The sequence below is a fragment of the Glycine max genome, chromosome 19, assembly GCF_000004515.6.
Source record: "Glycine max cultivar Williams 82 chromosome 19, Glycine_max_v4.0, whole genome shotgun sequence".
Taxonomy (NCBI): domain Eukaryota; kingdom Viridiplantae; phylum Streptophyta; class Magnoliopsida; order Fabales; family Fabaceae; genus Glycine; species Glycine max.
The window spans coordinates 44,840,165-44,857,774 of record NC_038255.2 but is presented as its reverse complement, the minus strand read 5'-3'; the positions used below and the strand labels follow the sequence as shown (position 1 = coordinate 44,857,774).

The following is a 17,610-nucleotide window of genomic DNA, read 5'->3' as shown; positions in this document are numbered from 1 at the left end:
ACGTATATATAGAGAAATTATTAAGATTTTGGCCGATCCCAATTTTCTTTTTTCAGACCATAACATTGGTAAGATATATTTTTTTATACCAGAAACAAAGTAATTAATTTTTGTCAGACATTATTAGGACACGTTTTATATTCAAGAATTAAAATCCTAAATCACTTAATTAAAAAATATAAAAAATATAAGTCAATATCATTTATACTAATATTTGTATTTGACCGATACATGCATAATCATATTATTTTAATTTATGAAGTTAATAATGTATCAAAATGGGGACCACATCCTCTAATTTCCGATATACGGGTGAATCTATATGGATAAATCTATATGGATATATATAGGGTGTGAAAATTGTTTCCCTACATGTGAGCAGAAAAATGTTGTGCACGGAACAAATGATTATGGTTTGACGCCGGTGGTATCAGGGGAAGGATTTTCTTGGGAAATTTAGGGAGGAAAAAAAAAGGTGTCATAATTTTGTGGTAAGTGCAATTATATGACTTGAGAAAGTGACTAGCACTCTAGCTAAGTGGTGGGTCCTAACTAGCCACTATCGGAGAAGAGCCGGGAATCAATGGGAAACTGGATGTGACCATATCAAAAATGAGAAATTCAACGCTTTAGAATTCGCCACAGCCACCCTTGAGCGTGAGGGTTACATGTACTATGAAGGAACGCCAGTTTTATGTCCACTAATTTTAAGTTTTGGTAAGACAGAATTTTAATTATTGAATACTAGCAATTAACGTGTCTAAATTATACTTTTAAACTTTATATTAGATTGACATCGGGACAAAATTAAGTGACTCCAATAATTAATCATCTCTTGCAATTACTCGACGTCTCGTCCCTAGCTAGCTTCAAACCTCTTCTTGCTTTATTTTACTTGATTTGTTTAGTCTAACTTTATACATATCCATCATATTCATTTCTTTATTTCCAAATTCCAGTTTTCTTTCTAATTTCGCACCTGAATCATTGCATGTTTAATTTCTTTTCTATTTTTTTTATTAATTCGTCTGTACACCTACACATGAGATTCCACTACCCAAAAGGAGGAAAATAGAACGTGGGATTCGATGAACCTGATTTGTAACAATACCTAAATTCGGATCCTGTCTAATGCTGCACCGGGTAACAAAATAGTGAGACAATTTGTTTTTGGTAGGCCAATGTAAGTCAAGCCCCATGTGAGACTCACGTATTTCAGCTGTCATTTTCTCCTTATAATTCCTCAGAACCTGTATTTTTTTCTTATAAAAAAATTGTATTATTTGGTTTAAGATGAAGCCGTGAATGAGATTGAAATGGTACACGAATGAGGCATCAATTTGATCACCGGGTAACAACAAGTTTTCAAAGTTATTCGTTTATTTTACTTACATAATGCTTCTATAACTATAAGTGGCTTCTAATTAAGAATTATGAATGAGATATAATGTTCGATAAAGCCTTATCTGAATGAAATAATGTTGGCAAAGCACCATCTTTTTTTTTTTATTTTGTATGCGGTCACAAAACACCATCTGAATGCATAACTCATATAACGTTAATTTGAATACATAAATAAGATGATGCGTGTTGAAGAAAACGCACTATTATTTGAGTATAATTCACATAAGATGAGACTTTCTTGAGAAAGTGTATCTGAGTTTATGAATATTTTGAATGACGCTTTACTAAGGAATAAGGATGCATTATTATCTAGTTTTCCTTAAAAATATTTTTTTGGTACAATCCAAACATTATTACAACAGAACCTGCATATATCATGATAATTTAAAGTCAAGGTAACAAATTGACAATCAATATCATCAAACAATATATAAACATAACATATGTATATGACATAAAATTAAATAACAAATTATTAATAAAGTATATCTAACTAAGGCATTCCTAACCAAATCGTCATGCACGTTGTTACATTCCCTCTATTTGTATGCTTAAATTCATGTACATTTGCTACACTTCCTCATCTGGTGCACTCCCTCCTAGTGATAACCTTATTACTTTATTTTACTTGATTTTGTTTACTCATTAACTTTGATATTCATCTTACTAACTTTTTATTTCTATTTTTCTTTCTAATAACGCGTCATCTGAATCATTGCATTTCTTTTCTTTTTCTTTTTCTTTTTCTTTTCTGTGTGTACGCTACTGACCTACATATGATATCCTTTCCAAACTCAACCAGCTCCACTATTCATTAGGAAAAAAAATATTGTATGGTTCAAAATTATCATGAATTTAATAGTTTTAACCGATCTTCATATTACATGTGCATGGCTGAATATTCTAATTTATGATTTTTTTTAACAAAACTCAAGCATTTATTACATGCAAATTGGCTGAATTTTAGATGCGTGATAATTTCAGATTATACAATACTTTTTCATCTGCACAAAAGAAAGAGGGGAAAAAATGGGATTGTTGAACCTTTATTGGTATACCTAGAGTTTTTTTTATTGAACAGATCATTCACCGGGGTACCAAGATTTGGATCCTGTCTAATGCTGCACCCTGTAACAAAATAGTGAGACAATATATTGGTAGGCCCATCTATGCCAAGCCCCATGTGAGGCTCACTTATTCAGCTGTCATTTTGTACTTTTAATTCCAAAAATGTGCATGTCTTTGATCTAAGGCGAGTTCTAAGATGAAACAATGAATGAAAATGATACACGAATGAGTCAATTAATTTAATTCATATTTTCAATTTTTACGGATAAAAAATATATATTAATAATATTATTATAATATGTTAAAATTTCAGTTTACATAAGAATTAATAACCTCAATTTTTAAAAGTTAATAAATCAAATAGTTTAAATTCATAAAGTGTATATTATGTTAAATTATTATAAACACGCATTAAAATGTGAAATTGTAAATAATATTTTAAATACATATTTACAACAAAAAATTGATTTGTATATTTGTGTAAATATACATCACACGAGTTACTAACTAATTAATTTCTAAAGAAAGAATGTCTATTTGGAAAATTTATTGTGACATATGAGGAGATCGTTTTTTTACCTACAAAGCAAAACAATACCTACTACCAAATAATTAGGTTGAAGCTTAAGTTATTTAAAGGGTATTTACCAGGGTACATAAGTTCATTTAATTTTAACTTATTACTTTAGATTAATTTAAAAGTTTGTTTCACAAAACTAAAAGTATTTGGTAAATAAATATTATATTAATATGAAGCATTTTTTTTGAAATTTCGAGTGGCATTTGAACATACAATTATAAATTCCAAACTTTGTTTTCTTGTTTTTATTCTCACTAGCTTATCTAGAATTCTTTCTTTACTCCCGTTATCAAATATTATTTTTTCTAATATAATTAAAATCATCAAAACTAATATATATATATATATAATCTTATTTCATTCAATAAAAATATAAAAAATTAAAATAAAATTAAAATTTTACTATCATAATTTTTAAAATCTTAAAATATTTAACACCAATAAACTTACAATCACAATTTTTTTTATTGAGTTACAATAAATACAAAAAAAAACTTAATCTAACCCACCCTTAATCAAAAAAGGGTTAAATTCATTTTAATGTAACTTAGAGATTTCCACATAAACTGTCCATATAGCAAATCAAACAAGCTTATTAAAAGCACTAGTAGGGTCAATTTAGCGACAATATATTTAAATAATATGTATAAAGTTTTACGTTTTAACTTTAGTACAACTATTGTAAAAAACAAAGAAGGACAAGTTGATTGTTTGAAAACTTGAATTCATCTTATACTGTACAGTCAACTGCAATATAAGGAGTATAATATACAATGTCAACATAGATTAAGTCTAGCAGAAGGGGCTAACTAGTAGCTAGTTCTTAACAAAGTGATGAATTTATGCTAAAAGAAATATTCTTTGACTGTATGTTAATTTATATTTTTCAAAAAACAATACATGTGAAAAATTTAAAACAAAAATATATATAATATACCACGATGAGGAGTTGACAACTATTGAGTTATCGAAAGTTGTCACAGTTGATTTCTCTTTTTGTGTATCTTAACAAAAGGATAAATGTTGCAAATGAATAGTGCATGACGTGAGATGATATGATACTAGTTCTAATTCATTCATGAGAGGCATTGTGGTGATAAAGATGGCCAATACGGATCCTATGCAGCCTCAGGAGCTCCACTTGTCTCCAACACCCATTATATATTCTCTTTTCTCAGTGGGTGGGGGAAGTGAGAAAGACCTATGATATATCCCCATCAGTTTGAGGGAATTGAAATCTTCACCCTTTCTCCATCTTTTTGACTCGGGTCATAATAATATGTAGTACCATTTTCTTTATTGCAAAAATATTTTTAAATTTAAACAAAATTTATAAAATAATAAATATTGTTATTATTAATAATCGAAATTCTATTCTATTAAATAAAAATAAATCAAAGAGATGATTTATTTAGAATTAAGAAAATATGCTATATAGATTGAGAAACATGTTTTTTATTCATAGGATTTTTTGGAATTTAAGAATAAAAATTAATTATGATTTATAATTTAGTAAATTATAGTAATTTTGAAATTCAGTATATATATATACATTTTTTTATATCTTTATAATATTTTAAGATATTTTTTCATCTTAATATATATTTTTTGTTCTACATAAATGACTTGTTGAATTTTTGTAATGCTTTTTAATTAATGTATCTTTAAATTTGACTTCAATTTTAAAATAGCTGCCACATATATAGTTACTAGTTATGAAAGTGAATTTCATTTCATCCGCAAGAGTCGATACCCACCTGGCAATGACCCCCATGAACTTTCGCAACTGGGCTTGCCGCAGGCCCGCAGCATCCAAAATTCCAAATTATTTGAATTAAATATTTGGGGAAATCATGTAAAAAAACTTTTTTTAAAAATAAAATACAGTATTTGAAAAATTATTGTTTAAAACATCACTTAGTTAAATGAAATAAGAATTAATTATAAATGAAACCTTTTTTAAGCTCACAGTAGCAAATCCATATAGGTATGACAAAATTGAATATAAATGAATAAATATTTTTGAATTTATTAATGCGGGGGTATGTTACTGTTGGCGTTGATGAGTAAAATATTAAAATGTCAGTTTAATCAAACACTAGAGCGCAAGCAGCGTCTTCTTACACTTTGTTTAAGGATCTCTTTTTAGTTCTCACAATTTAAGCTTACCATTTTTATGTAAATTATAAGTAAAAAAGCAGTAGAAACTAGAATAAATAGTGCAATAGCAATAAATGCAAGAATATTTACTTTCATAATCTTTATTATATTTTATTTCTTTTAAATTTTCAAAAAAAAAATCGGGAGAGCCACGTGTAAATGTTAGGAGATGATCTTTTTCTTCTCATAACACAGTTCGCCTCTTACATAAAAATCTGCCCAAAATATCGAATACAAAGATTATTTAATTACAAATATTCAATTTATTTAAGTTCAATCTTAGGCAAGCCCACCACATATACTTCTTAAAAAGCAGGCAATACTGTACCTAAACCTTAAAAGGTAAAAATGTACAAATATTTTATTATTTTAAATATTTTTTCAACATTTTTTTATATTTCTCTTTTCCTATAATATTTATATTTGTTTTTTCTCGATCTCATTATATTAAGTGTTCATATAACATTTTTCAACCTTAAACATACTTCATTATTTTCTACTGTTCTTATTTTATTGGGTTGTTCCCTTGTACGTGGTGCTGCCCAAGTTTGCATGTCCCTCTGTTTCAACCAGAAGGACTATTACGAGTTTTAGTGATCCCCATTTCATTCTCTCCTGTTTCATGTTCCACTCTGAACTTTCTATAGATATCCCCTTTGTAAAATTTTCTAGTCCTCACCACCAAAACAAACGAAACAATGCATGCAAACAGCGTTGAAGCCGTGATTATGATAAAAGCCATTTTATAGCATTGCACTCCCACGCAAGTTAGGTCCTTCCCTTCTTCTCTCGTGAGTCCTTTGGCCTTCAACTGTTTCAAAGCCTCTTTATCATACAAAACACCAGCCACTTTCACGTTCAGAATGTAAGACCCAACAGGGCTTGCTACGGCTCCAAAGTTGAACAACGTGGAGTAGTATTTGAGGCCAAATATTTCTGATATGATTGCAAACATTAGTGGCCACTGAGCTCCCAAACAGAACCCTATAATCACTGAAGCCAAGTAGAGAGAGTTTGGGGCACCAATGGCTATCAGAATGTGGCCAACACAAGAGAGAAGCAAAACTAGAGTGAGCATGTAGGGACGAGGGAGTTTGTATTTGGTTAAGAATATTTCAGAGGCGTAACCTGCAACTACTCTTCCCAAGTAGTTCCATATGCTCAATAAGGACACGCATGTTGTAATGCTTTTTCTTGGGTACCCTAATGAGCGTCCAATCTGTCCTAAATTGTCTATGGCTGTTAATGCTCCGCCAGCACCAAATGTTGTTGCTATGAACAGAATCAGCATGTCAATGCTGAAAAGTGCTTGCAAGATGGTGTAGTCTTCTCCTCTTTTTGGGGGTTTGAGTATATTCCCAAAACAAGAACTTTTCTCGTGGGAGCTTGTGGTAGTTGATGGGACTTCTTGCTCCACCACATTTGGAGGTGGAATAACTTCAGTGACTACTTTTACTGAATCGGTCAAACCTTGCGTTTTGGCTTTCAATTGGTTTATTTCTTCTCTAAACACCACAACAAGTGGGAGAAGGAGAAAGAAGAAAACCACAACCCCATCGGCTATGTATTCAGGCCTTGTAAACCTGAGCTTGTTTTGCATGATGATAAGAACCATGAGAAACCCGGCAAGGACTAGTGATATATATAGAAGGTGGTAGAAAACTTTGTTCTCATTTGGGTGGTGAACTGTGTTGAATATCCGAATTGTTGGAAGGAAAAGAAAGGAAACAGCAGCAGGAAGCCACGCAATGAGTAAAATAAGAGCCTGAGGGTTATGATCACCGTAGAAGGCATGGTAGAGCTGTGCAATGATGGCACCACTTAGACCAACGTAACCTTTGAGTAGGCCTAAAACATTGCCACGGCTTCCAGGGAAGTTTTTCACACACGTGACAGTACCACCTGTGTTAGCAAAAGTTTGAGAATTTGAGCCAATGCAAATGTAGAGACACATTTGCCAAACTTGGGGTTTGGCAATGCGGCCAGTGACAGCAAGAAATATCATGAAGTAGCCAAAGAAGTTCATGATGACCCCAATTGACAGAACTACCCAAGGTGGAGTTATCTCGTTGACTAACCCTGATATGATTCCAACGGTGGCACCAACGTCTTTGAAGAAGCTGAACAAGTTAAGAGTGGTTTGGTCGTACCCTAAAGAGGTTTTGACCTCGTTAGAGTACATGCCGAACATGTAGGCTGCTCCTGCTGCGGCCATGATGAGTAAAGATGCAAAGAGCATGAACCAACGCCCCGTGAGAACATGGTAGATCAAAGTCTTCATTTTGCAGTGATGATGTTGTGTTTTGGAGATCAATTACACTTTTTTATGTGGAAATAAATGGTGCAGAACCACGTGTAGTTGGGTTTTTGACTATATGGAGAAAATAGAGTGTGACTGAAAATTGTTTCAGTGGAAAAAGAAACAGTTGCAGAGACGGAATATAAATGATTATGGGCTGACATGTGATGCGGAGTACTTGTGGAAATTAAGACCATCTCTAAAAGGACTTTGGGTATAAGGGAGAGGGTGATGAAACTTAGACAGAATTGGTAGGAAAAGCTTACTTCATTCAATGGATAATTATTGGCAGCATACATGAAAATATATACAGCTACACCGAAGGATAAGACCGAATCTACTAAATGATACCTATACAAATTACAGCTGTATAACAGCTAAAATAAAGTAACTTAGTAAAACAGTAAAAAGGTAGTAACAAATAACAGTAGGTAGCAACAATATTCTAGAAACTAAGAGAAATGTTGATCTTGGGTCTGTTGGTCATATGTGGGTTGGTTTGATGTAATGGGCTATTTTTCTAATGATCTCCAACTCAACACTTCTTTTTTCATTTTTTAAAAATGAATTCTATTGTTATACATTGTTTAATATATAAGAAAAAGAAGGAAAGGCATCGATCTCTTGATAAAGATTGAAGATAGCCTAGTGGAAAAGATTTTCCAAGGGAAAATAAAGGGTTTTATTACAATGGTGCGCATCGATCTCTTGATATAATATTAATGGAAAAATAAAGGGTTTTATTACAATGCTCCTCACCCGGCCAATATCGGAAGAGCCGTGGCACTGGTAAACTGATGGGTCGGCCATCATTTAGCTGATAAATCGGAAATCCAGAGCTTTATGATATATACATGTCACGTACGCCACCTTTGACTAGAACATACACGTCATGAAAACAACAAGTAAATAGCCATTCCTGATCAAATACTAGAGAAGATACACTTCAAGATAGAACTGACTTTTTTTATTTGCGTTTAGTTGGTTATATGTTTTGTAACTTATATTGATATTGGATAACATAATTCATTGAAAATAGTCTCTTATCCAAAACTCTTGTATAATTATAGTTTGTAAAGAACTAAGATATGGCTCATTTAGCTGAGTAATATGCGTTAACGGAGTCACATGCATATATTAAGTTAAAATATGTATGTGATCTTTAATGAACACTCAAATTTTAAGTTTTTTTTTTATAAAAATAATTTTTGTATTGTTAATAAAATAATAATTTTATTTTTTGTTTTTAAAACTTTTTAGTTTCTAATAAATTAAAAATATTTGTGTTTGTTTCCTGATAATTTTTTTATTTATTATTAGTACTTTCTAAAGTGACTAATAACAAATAAAATAAATTTATTAGGAAACACAACAAAATTTAGTAATTTATTAGAAATTAAAAAAAATTGTTAAAGGATAAAAATAAAATTTTGTTTTATCAAAGAGAAAAAATAAAAATATTAAAAAATAAATAAATAAAATTAGATATTTATTAAAAATCACAAATATATTTTAACCTATAAATTATTTTAAATCTTTTAGTATCTAAGTCAATTTCTTCTTAAATAAATAAAAAAAAAGTAAGTCAAGTTTTGGATCATGTGAAAAGTCAATCTCAGCCCATTTACATCTTTAGTGTAAATTTTTTTAAAAAATATTATGAACTATTAAATGTATATTTGAATTGAAACTCGATTGAGTTCGACGTAATAAGGATGCAGAGTACAGTTTCCACACCCTAATGTTGATCATTATCACCGCCATTCCTCACTTGACCACATGTTGAAGACAGATGGACACACCAATCACTGATCACACCTTTTGTTTTATATATTCTACCACTTCCACTTGTGCTACTGGAAAATGAGTTGATTTGACTTTTCATCTACACTAGCTTAAAACAGTTACATATGTAACAATCACAAAATATTTGGGTGCATGTTGGAATCATTGCTACAATCAATTGCAATTTAATTTTCAAATCTAAAGATGATATATGGGAATTGGTGACCAGTCCTTGTTACACTCAGCACCGTTCACTTGGCTCGATTCCAAGAAATGCAATTGTCCCCAGTCAACAGCTGAGAGACAAGAATAAGACCGGGATTATCAGATTGCCCAAGAATAAGTGGAACAATTTTAGGGAAGCAAAATATTCTTCAATACCATATTGATGAAGTTCTAAATTTAACTTAAAAGAACACCAAGGATTAAGGGCATCTTTGAGTGAGCATTCAAAAAAAAAATTAGGAGAAAAAATAAAATAAAATTTTCCATAAAATTAAATTAATTTGTAGAAGTTTTTTTTGTCTTTTATTTAGAAAAATTATATAAAAAATTTCTATAAATTAACTTATGCATAAATTAATTTTAACTCATAAAAAAGTTCATATAACTTTTTTTTTTATTTTTTTAAAAAGTATTTTTAGATAAGTTTATTCAAACATATCCCAATTAAAGTCTCATCAAGTTAACAATAATATGTACAATTTGTGTCTGGAGCATCCATGCCATGCATTCACGGGAAGAAAACTCAGCCAAAGAACAAACTAACTCAAGTGACTTAAAAACTTACAGTAATACAATTCCTTTCTACGCGAAGGCTGGCCTCTTGTATTGCTACGTACATAATAAAGATTTTTATGTAGAAAGAAATTGATTGGAAGACTAGATTATATAGAAATACTACGGACTGAATTCTAAAAATAAAAAAAAAGATATTAATCGATCAAGATTATATGAGAACGATAAAAGAATAAAAATCCATTTATTCATTTAAACCTTCTAAAAGGTGTGCCTTCGAGGATTCGCATTTCGAAACTTTTGTTGAAGGTTAAGAAATTATGGAACCAAAAAGTTCAATTAGATGCAAATATGCAATAGAAAAAAGGGGACGGGAGAAATTAGAAATATGTATACAATTACTTTTATAATAAAAAGAAAATATAAACAAATATAAAATAGTATAAAATAAAATAATTCATGTAATGAAAAAAGATTAAAAAAAAAAAAGTAATCCGGTTAACATATAATTTAGTCTATGTATATTACGGATTCTCAATTTAGACTCTACATATAAAAACTTTGTTAAACTAGTTCTTATTCGTGTAAAACATTTTCAATTTGGTTCCTAACACCATTAACCTTTTACTTATTCTTATTAACATGGTCCTATACATGTGACACATTTTTAATTTAGTCTTATACGTGTAGTGTGTTGTTAATTTGATCTTCATTGTAACACATTCTTAAAAGATAACTCAAGAAATGACATCATTATTAACAAAAAAAATCATTAACTACTTTCTTAAAAAAATTATATTTTACTTTATTTAGCCGGACAATTACCACTATCCAAACACATCTGGAAGAGATCATTCGAAGGCACAAGAATTTCTCCATTTTGAAAATTTGGTCAAACCTTAAAGATAAAGAGGAATCTTTGGTATAAAAAACAAGACAAAACAATTCTACGTACTCAAAGTTCATAGCAATGGAGGAGCAACCAACCAGAAGAAACAAAATAAAGGGTTGGACTAATTAACACTGAGCAGCCTGTGCTAATACTAATTTAACAAATCAGAGTGTGGACCTCTTCCATTTCTTTCGATTCTCTAAAGTCCTTCATCTATCTCTTATATTTGTAATGTAGCTAGTTGTTAATTACTCTATTTTTCCCACCTTGATGACGAGACCCAACACATGCCGGCCTTCTACTTCATTAATTTGGACCTCTCTGTCACATTAATTCTTTAATTCTATCTCTAACATAATCTCCCTATAATTGTTCTATTCCACCCAAGAGAAAGAGACAAGACAAGGATATACATCATTGAACTTTATTGAATATTCACTATTCAGCAATAATGGATGAAGAATCTAAGAGAATGGAAGAAGGAATCAATTCAGCATTGAATGGTGGTGGCAATAAGGATGACTTGAAGAGGAGGGTAACCATTAAAACCAGTAATGGAGGTTCTGTTATTGAGCATGACAAAGGCACAATGGCTAAGCCTTATGGGGCTGAGAGTGAGTCCGTACAGAAAATAGCTGAACAGGAGCAACCAGTGGTTAAGCAGAAGACCAAGAGGATTGCAACCCTGGATGCATTTAGGGGTCTCACCATAGTGGTTAGTGTACCCCAACCCCTTTTCTTTTGGCAAACATTCTGCATGGTAAAACTAGAATAATTTTGACAGAATGAATTTTGAACAAATAATACTATTTGGAATATTTAGCCACGATTTTATATTGAATTATGTAATCTTGTTAAAAATGTATTTACTCCTTTCAAAATAAGTATCCAATTTAATTTTTTAATATAATATTAATTATTTTTTTCACTAATGCTCTTAATAAATATCCTTTTAATTTTTAATATAATATTAATATTCAGATTAATTTTATAAAATTATTATATTTTTTATTTATTTATTGATTTTTTTCTATATAAAATAATTTAAAATGATACTTATTTTTTAATAAATTAAGTAAATTATTATTTTTTTAATATGAAAACAAGTAGAGGCTTAATTAATCTAGAGACATGTAATGTAAGGTAGAGGAGTGGTCTCATGCCTTATAAGTATAAAGAACCTTTTTTATTTAAATATCTTTTTATAAAATATCTTAATTAATTCATTTAGTAAATAAATGTGACATGATAATAACCTTATAATGTGACGATTTATCTGAACTATCCCCATTCTTATTTATGATTATGAATAATTAATTCTTAATTTTTTTCACTCTTGATAATTTATGTGTAGTTGATGATACTGGTAGACGACGCTGGTGAAGCTTATCCACGCATTGATCATTCCCCGTGGAATGGATGTACTTTGGCCGATTTCGTTATGCCTTTCTTTCTTTTCATTGTTGGGATTGCCATAGCCCTTGCACTAAAGGTAAGGATTTATTTTATCATATATAATAAACTAATAATTTATTTTTTATTCTTAATATTTTTTTAGTTATTAATAAATTAACAAATTTTATATTTATTATTCGATTAAAAAGTTTTATTTGTTATTAGTATTTTTCAAAGAAACTAATAACAAATAAAAAAAATTATCACAGAACAAATCGTTAATTTATCCATAACTAAAAAAATATTAAAGATAAAAATAAAAATTTTATTTTATGAAGAAAAATTTATAAAAAAAATAAATATAAAATTTAAATATTTATTAAGGATCACAAAAACTATTTTACTGTATAAATAAATAAAGGCTTCTCTGTCTCCACTTGTTTTTATTTTTTCCTTTTGGTCTCTGTGCAATAAGCCAGGTATATTGAGAACATTGTGTTGTAATAAATTCTGTACACAGTCACAATCTTCTTAATCGTAATTGGCTTGTTTTATTATAGCACTATGATTCTGAATACAACATTGTGTCGTAATAAATTATTTTATTTTGAATTCATAAACTTTTATTTAAATATAAATTAATAAATTATTAACATATTTATTTTGTTTATTTAATTTTATAAATACTATTTTATATGTATCATAAGAGTTATTTTTTTAAAAAGATTTTTTTAGATTGATTTATCAATGTGCCAATTAATTTATTTTTTTAATTCTATATTTTATGTATTTAACCCGCAACTTTAATTAATTAAACTAAAAAAAGTTAAGTTAACACAAAATAAAATAAAATTACAAACAATACAATACATTATTAAAATTAATGTTTTGACTAAAAATAAAATTTACAAACAATTCGACATAAGATAAAAGCTAATATTATTGACTTGAGCTTGTGCTTCCAACACAACGAGAGTATTTATTTTTGGAACAATATGGGTTTTGACACATAAAACATCTTTTTGCCTTATCTCATGTCCATTTCGAGACATATGGAGGAGGATCTTTGACAACCTTTAGAATTTCTTAGCATATTTGGGAGGGGATAGATTGGTGGTTCGTGACGTAAATTGTGCCGGAAAACTAAATAATAAATATATGTAAAATTAAATATTAAATATTTATTTTAATTTATAAATTTTTATAATTTGAAAAAAAATAATAATTCTCGAGTAATAATACATGTAAATTAGTATTTATAATATTAACTTAATAGAAGTGTTTTAGTAGTTTATTTTTTTTCTTTAAAAACCCCCCAAAAAGTATATTGGACTAGTTTTGAATAAATTAAATACATGTATTAAGATAAGAAGGCTTCTTCTTCCACAACAACAAAAACACTTGGTGACTCTTTCATGCACTGACACAAGAATCAAAATTATTTATTCTAAACAATAACAGAATTAAAGTGACGAAATCACACAGGTTACAATTTAGCTAATTATTTTATATGCAACTTATGCTTCTATATTTTCTATTCGTTTCTTTCTTCAAATTGTTTTGTGTATATAAAAAATAAATTAGCATTTGTGGTGTAAACATAATTCCGTTCATTGATAAACTGATTATAATAATGTAGAGAATCGCAAAGATAAAGCATGCCGTAAAGAAGATAATCCTTAGGACATTGAAGCTTCTCTTCTGGGGTATAATTTTGCAAGGTAAATCCACATTGTTGCATTTTTTCTGATGTATAAAAAACTAAAGCCCATGCATTGTTGCACAAATACATAGGTAAGTAAATCCTGATGCATTGATAAATTTGATTATATAACATCCTACAGGGGGTTACTCCCATGCCCCTGATGATCTCGAATATGGAGTTAACATGAAATTTATACGATGGTGTGGCATTCTCCAGGTATGTTTCAAATAAAATAAAATTTATATGGGACTAATGCAAAATTACCCCATTGCAACGCAATTCTTGATTTTTTTTTTTTAAATTTTTTGGTCGCAAAGAGAAATATATTATTAGAGGTACCAGAAGCACCGTAAGAACAAGTACCGGACTGGTTTAATAACCTAGTTACAGCTTAGTTAGCACCTATTAATCAAATATTTATTATAATAAATATGCAATAACCAAATGTAACAGAGGTACCAGCTCACATGAAATAAAGAAACTCATCACTCTCGCAAGACATATGCCTATCAAAAAATAAGATATTCGAAAACATATTTTAATTAATTTTTAATTTTTTGTTCAAAAAATTTATTTGATAATTTGATAAATAAGTTTTTTTTAATAACTTTTAATGTTTTTTAAAATTCTAATTGAAATAGTGTTTTTTAAACATTAATTTTTAATTTTTTATATTTTCTTTTATTTTTATCTTAAATATATTTATTTAATTTACTAGTTACTTTTTTAAAATAAATTATTATTTTTTTATTTTTTTATCATTTTATATTTTTTAGTTACAACGATTAATAACTTAATTTTTTATTTTTTAACTACTCACCAACTTTATAGCTTTCAATTAATTTTTCATTAATTATTTTTATCTAAAATAACCTAGTTATATATGCTCCTCTACATCTGTGCGGAATAACCCAGCTTGGACAATATCTACATTAATTTCCAACCAGCCCACACCGCCCAACCACATAAAATCATCAATTAAGGCACTTCCAAAATTCAATCGGGAACCAAATGCAATGACTAACTATATGGTTCTATATATGCACGTAGAGCAATTCATAATCTCATCAAGTATTATTGCATGTAAACATATCATCCATGCTAGCAGACCCATCAAATTTCTGCCATACCCAAGCCACGAAGATAACATCTTGCAGGATTCCATCAACGTTAAAAGGTCTTTGCCTATTCCTATGATTCCACAATACCCACATCACAGCACACCATATGATATTCCATTTCCGGCTAGCCTCCATCGACAGAACACTCTGTTCATTCTGCTTCAAGTGCAAAAACGGGTCTCCTGGTAACACTGTTGAAATCTGCAACCATTTGTAGCATTGATACCAAATCGGGCTCAACTTCCTGCAACTTCACACGCAATTCTTGAATAGTAATAATTAACCGCGTTTCTGAACTTTTGTGTGCAGAGAATAGCTCTTGTATACTGTGTTGTAGCTCTAATAGAGACATTTACCACCAAGCTTAGACCCACTACGTTGGCTTCTGGACACCTATCCATTTTTACGGCTTATAAATGGCAATGGTGAGAAAATGCAACACGTGTTATATTTAACTTCAAACTTCAATTATATATATGGCAAGAGGAATAAGAAGAAAAAAAGATGCAAAGATGAATAGGAATTCAACTGATATTTGATATAATGAAAATTGTGAACTTGTGGCTTAGGTTTGGGGGCTTCGTGGCATTTATCATTTATATGATCACAACCTTCACCCTCTACGTTCCACATTGGAGTTTCCTGGATCACTTTAACGGCGATGAACCAAAGAGATACACAGTAGATACTCTCTCTCTAATTACTTGTCGAGCATTCCTTTAATTTTTTCTCTCCATTAAGAATTGTAACTTGACACTTAAGGTTTTTTTTAATTTTTCTTATTTAATTTTTGGTTTTCCTTGCATTTATTATATAGGTCATATGTGGAATGAGAGGACACCTAGGGCCAGCATGTAATGCTGTTGGGCACGTGGACCGACAAGTTTGGGGGGGTCAACCATCTTTATTCTCAACCTGTTTGGAGACGCTTGAAGATGACTATTGACTAGTATTTAGAAGTGAGAAATTAGTCCACATTGTGTCAAAGTCGTATTTGCTACTAAATTCAAATACTTCTTAATTTTTATTTCAAACTAATACCATTTTGGTGTTATTCTAAACCTGAGTAAGTGACTGTTGCGTTTATATTTTTTTCTATGACGTTTTTAGGCGTGTACGTTCAGTTCTCCAGCCAGTGGTCCTTTTCGTGATGATGCTCCAAGTTGGTGTCGTTCTCCTTTTGAACCCGAAGGCTTGTTGAGGTTTATGTTGATGTTTTTTTTAAAAAAAATACTTATCGTAAAAAAAGTAAAAATAATAATAATATTTTTTCTCCTAAACTAAAATCAAATTATGTTTCTTAATTGTTCGAGAAGTTAGTGAGAATTTCTAAATTTGAGTTACTTTATCAGCAAATAATCTCTATTTATCTATCAGAAGTATTTAACAAATAATTTTTTTTTTTTAAAACCAGTTCTATATCAGCTATCCTCTCTGGCACTATCGGCATCCATTATGGGCACATCTTGATTCACTTCAAGGTTACAAAATTCACCCATGTTATACTCAACCTAAACATCTATTATAGAAAATGCAATTTAGTTATAAAAGTATAAAATTTGGCAGGGTCATTCGGAGAGACTAAAACAATGGGTCTTAATGGGATTTGTGTTACTCATAATAGCCATCATCCTTCACTTCACAGATGGTAAGATAAGCTAGTGAGATATGCACCTCAAAAAAATATCCATTTAAGAAACATAACATAACATTTGCATGCAAGATATATAATTCTTAACAATTTTTTTATGGAACACTGCGCAGCTTTACCAATTAACAAGCAACTCTATAGCTTCAGCTATGTTTGTTTCACAGCTGGGGCAGCTGGAATTGTCTTCTCTGGGTTATACATACTGGTAGGTACAAATGTAGAAAAATTCTTTGAGTTATTAATATATAATTGTTTTTTTTTCCTTTGGTTTTATCTCTCATTGCGATTCTGATCTTTACCACTCTTGGAAATTAATTAAACAGATAGATGTTTGGGGGCTCCGCACTCCATTCTTGTTCTTGGAGTGGATAGGAATGAATGCTATGCTAGTGTTTGTGATGGCAGCCGAGGGCATCTTTGCAGCATTTGTAAATGGATGGTATTGTGAAAATCCACGTAACTCACTAGTAAGAACCAATTAACCGCTTTTTAATTTATATTGCAAGCATATGATAATTTTTATTTGGTGCTGTGCTAATTATTGTATATATATGGCCTTCTTTAACTATCATAATATTTTACAAATATTTTTACCCCCTTTATCATAATTCATAAGGTAGCTAGGACAAGGAACTAACCATTGTTGCACGTCAAACAATATTCAGGTACACTGGATCAAGAAGCATGTGTTTGTCAATGTTTGGCACTCAGAGAGGGTGGGTACCATCTTATATGTCATCTTTGCAGAAATCACTTTCTGGAGTGTGGTTGCTGGCGTCTTACACAAATTAGGGATATATTGGAAACTGTAA

The 17,610-nt window shown here is 30.1% G+C and overlaps 1 protein-coding gene and 1 pseudogene across 1 annotated transcript; one reads left to right on the top strand and one right to left on the bottom strand.

The window, feature by feature from the left end:
* Positions 1-5,383: 5,383 nt before the first annotated feature.
* On the bottom strand, positions 5,384-7,803 carry LOC100798313 (uncharacterized). The gene has a single exon (XM_003553513.4). The coding sequence runs from the start codon at positions 7,491-7,493 to the stop codon at positions 5,778-5,780; it is 1,716 nt and encodes a 571-aa protein (XP_003553561.1). The 5' UTR covers positions 7,494-7,803; the 3' UTR covers positions 5,384-5,777.
* A 3,574-nt stretch (positions 7,804-11,377) lies between these two features.
* On the top strand, positions 11,378-17,610 carry LOC100797783 (heparan-alpha-glucosaminide N-acetyltransferase-like; annotated as a pseudogene).

What these genes read in the sequence shown, in the direction of transcription:
- LOC100798313 (XM_003553513.4), bottom strand. Translation starts at nt 7,493, where the DNA reads ATGAAGACTTTGATCTACCATGTTCTCACGGGGCGTTGGTTCATGCTC.